Here is a 2,357-nt window from a genome sequence, read left to right as displayed (position 1 = left end):
AACAGTTTATTGTTTTTATTTCTCCTATACACAAGTTTCACGTTAACATTCCCCCCCAGAAGCTGCAAATACAGATGACAGGTAATAAATATTCAGCTGAAGTGTCGATGTCTATTACAAACCTGTTACACGAGGAAACACAGCAGACACACGTATTGTACGCTTGACATTTGTAAAATTTTGTCGTTCAAAGGAGGAGGAAAGGAAACGACCTGGCCGGAAGTTGTCCTGTGGTTGAAGTGTTTTTGTTGGAATCCCACCACAAATCACCCACGTGGTCCATTTATTTCTCCCTCCGATCGTGCAAACCGGAGGCGCTCTTCACTTTGCAAAAAAAAAAAAAAAAAAAGCAGCAGCTGCCGAGGGAGAAAGGCGGCCCCGCTCCCTCCATCGGCCGGCGACTAACCATGGCGTACAGCCTCTGGCGTTGGGAACACCTTGCAGAGCCCGCACGTCACCCCAGGGGCTGATTTGCTCCGGGATCGCCACGCAGCGGGAAGAGGGCGAAGCGCTACCACTGCCACTGCCCGGCCCGCCCGCCGCCAGCCAAGCCGTCCGGGCCACTTCCAGCTGGCTGCGCGCAGTCAGTCCCTGGGACAGGCGGAAGGGGGGCACCGCTGACTTGCCGCCCCCGTCCCCCGACGGCCTGCAGTTGTTTGAGGCGCTAACGCCACCCGCGGGACCCGGGGTGTCCGCGCGCCGGGCCCGGCTGCCCCGGCAGGGGTGGCGGTGCCAGCGCCAGCCCGGGCCCCTTGGGCGTTACAAGGCGGCTGACGATCCCCCCTCCGCAGCCGGGGCCCGCTCCCAGGGGCAGCAGCCCGGCGGTGCCCGGCCCGGGCTGGCAGCCCAGCAAAGCCGCCGCGCCAGGGCTGGGCCGGAGGAGGCGGGCGCCCTTCCCGGCCCCCGGGGCCCAGCAGCCGGCCACGCCGAGCAAGGCGGCGGGCAGCAGGCAGGGGGGCCGGGGCAGGAGCTGGGGGCCGGAGGCCGGGACCGGCTCGCTGCCCCTCAGGATGCTCTCGATGCTGAACGAGCAGCGGCAGCCGGGAGGAGCTGCCGCCTCCGGCTCCCGCAGCAGCAGCACCCCCAGCGGCAGGGCGCAGCCGGCCGCCCTCCGGCGTGGCGGGGGGCAGGCGGCGGGCGGCGGGCAGCGCAGGGGCTCGGGCGGCGGGGGGCGCTTGAAGCGCTTCCTGCGGCGGAGGAAGCTGCCGTGGTCGAACATGCCCTGCGAGGCCGGGTCCAGGCTCCAGTAGCTGCCCTTGCCCGGGCTGCCCGGCTCCCGCGGCAGCTTGACGAAGCAGTCGTTGAGCGAGAGGTTGTGGCGGATGCTGTTCTGCCAGGCCGGGAAGCGATGCCGGTAGTAGGGGAAGCGGCTGCTGATGAAGGCGCAGATGCCGCTCAGCGGCAGCTTCTGCAGCGGGCTCTGCAGGATGGCCATGGTGATGAGCGCGATGTAGGAGTAGGGCGGCTTGGCCGCGCTCTCGGGCGCCCCCTGCCGGCCGGGCTGCAGCTGGACGCCGCTGCCCCCTTCCTCGGCCCCCACGCTGTCGACCTCCTCCTCCTCGTCGTCCTCCCCATCCGAGCCCCGGCCACCCAGCTGCAGCCGGGGGAAGGCTGGCTCCGCCGCCTGCCGGCTCATGGAGCCGCTCTCCAGTCCCCCGGCCGGGGCGGCAGACGCAGGCTGCTGGTGGGGAGGCCGCCGCCCTGGCCGCTTCCTCGCAGAGTGGCTGCGAAAGCCGCGTCCGAGCCCCTATTATACCCTCCCCACTAACCGTGAGGAAGGGGGGGAGCTGTTGGTTCCTGCGACAGCCCAATGGCTTCACAGCTGCCGTGAGGGCCCTGGGTTCTGCTTCCTGCCCCCCACCGCGGAGGATGCTGCCGAGCTCTTGTGATGTATTTGCCATTGACCAGGCAGTGGGCGCCAGCAGGACGCTGGGGGAGGACCCACGAAGCAGCTGGGGAAGGGCTGGCCGGCCGGCCGGCTGTCCCACTGATCGGCAGGACACCTCTCAGGTTCTTCAGTCATCTCTCCGGCCAGCTGTAGTGCATGGGGGGCAGGTAGCTTCGAGAAAGCGCATTTCCAGCCTTGAGCGAGGGAAAGATGCATTCTGGGCTCGTCAAAACCTCAAGTCGCAAAGTTATCATCATATGACACGTCGCCTCCCTTCGTCGGTAACATATTGAGCAGCCCCTGCTGTCTGCTGTGTTGTGCCACTTGCCCGGCGATGATCCCAGAGAAGAATCTCCGGCGAGGTCAGCTGAGAGTTATTTGCTGCTGTGACTTCCACCGCGCTCTTGAACTGGAAGCGGGTGGAGGTTAACAGCCTCGCGTATTTAGGGACTTGTCACAGGGATTGATC

The 2,357-nt window shown here is 66.0% G+C and overlaps 1 protein-coding gene across 1 annotated transcript; it reads right to left on the bottom strand.

Annotated features, from left to right (window-relative positions):
• On the bottom strand, positions 1-1,862 carry LOC137166808 (forkhead box protein D1-like). Its single transcript, XM_067568665.1, has one exon. The coding sequence runs from the start codon at positions 1,634-1,636 to the stop codon at positions 665-667; it is 972 nt and encodes a 323-aa protein (XP_067424766.1). The 5' UTR covers positions 1,637-1,862; the 3' UTR covers positions 1-664.
• Between the last annotated feature and the right edge of the window lie 495 nt (positions 1,863-2,357).

This window comes from Emydura macquarii, unplaced genomic scaffold (assembly GCF_026122565.2).
Source record: "Emydura macquarii macquarii isolate MOO-44397 ecotype Brisbane River unplaced genomic scaffold, CSIRO-AGI_Emac_v2 contig_2897, whole genome shotgun sequence".
In the NCBI taxonomy this organism is placed as follows: Eukaryota; Metazoa; Chordata; order Testudines; family Chelidae; genus Emydura; species Emydura macquarii.
This window is presented reverse-complemented; position numbering and strand designations above follow the sequence as displayed.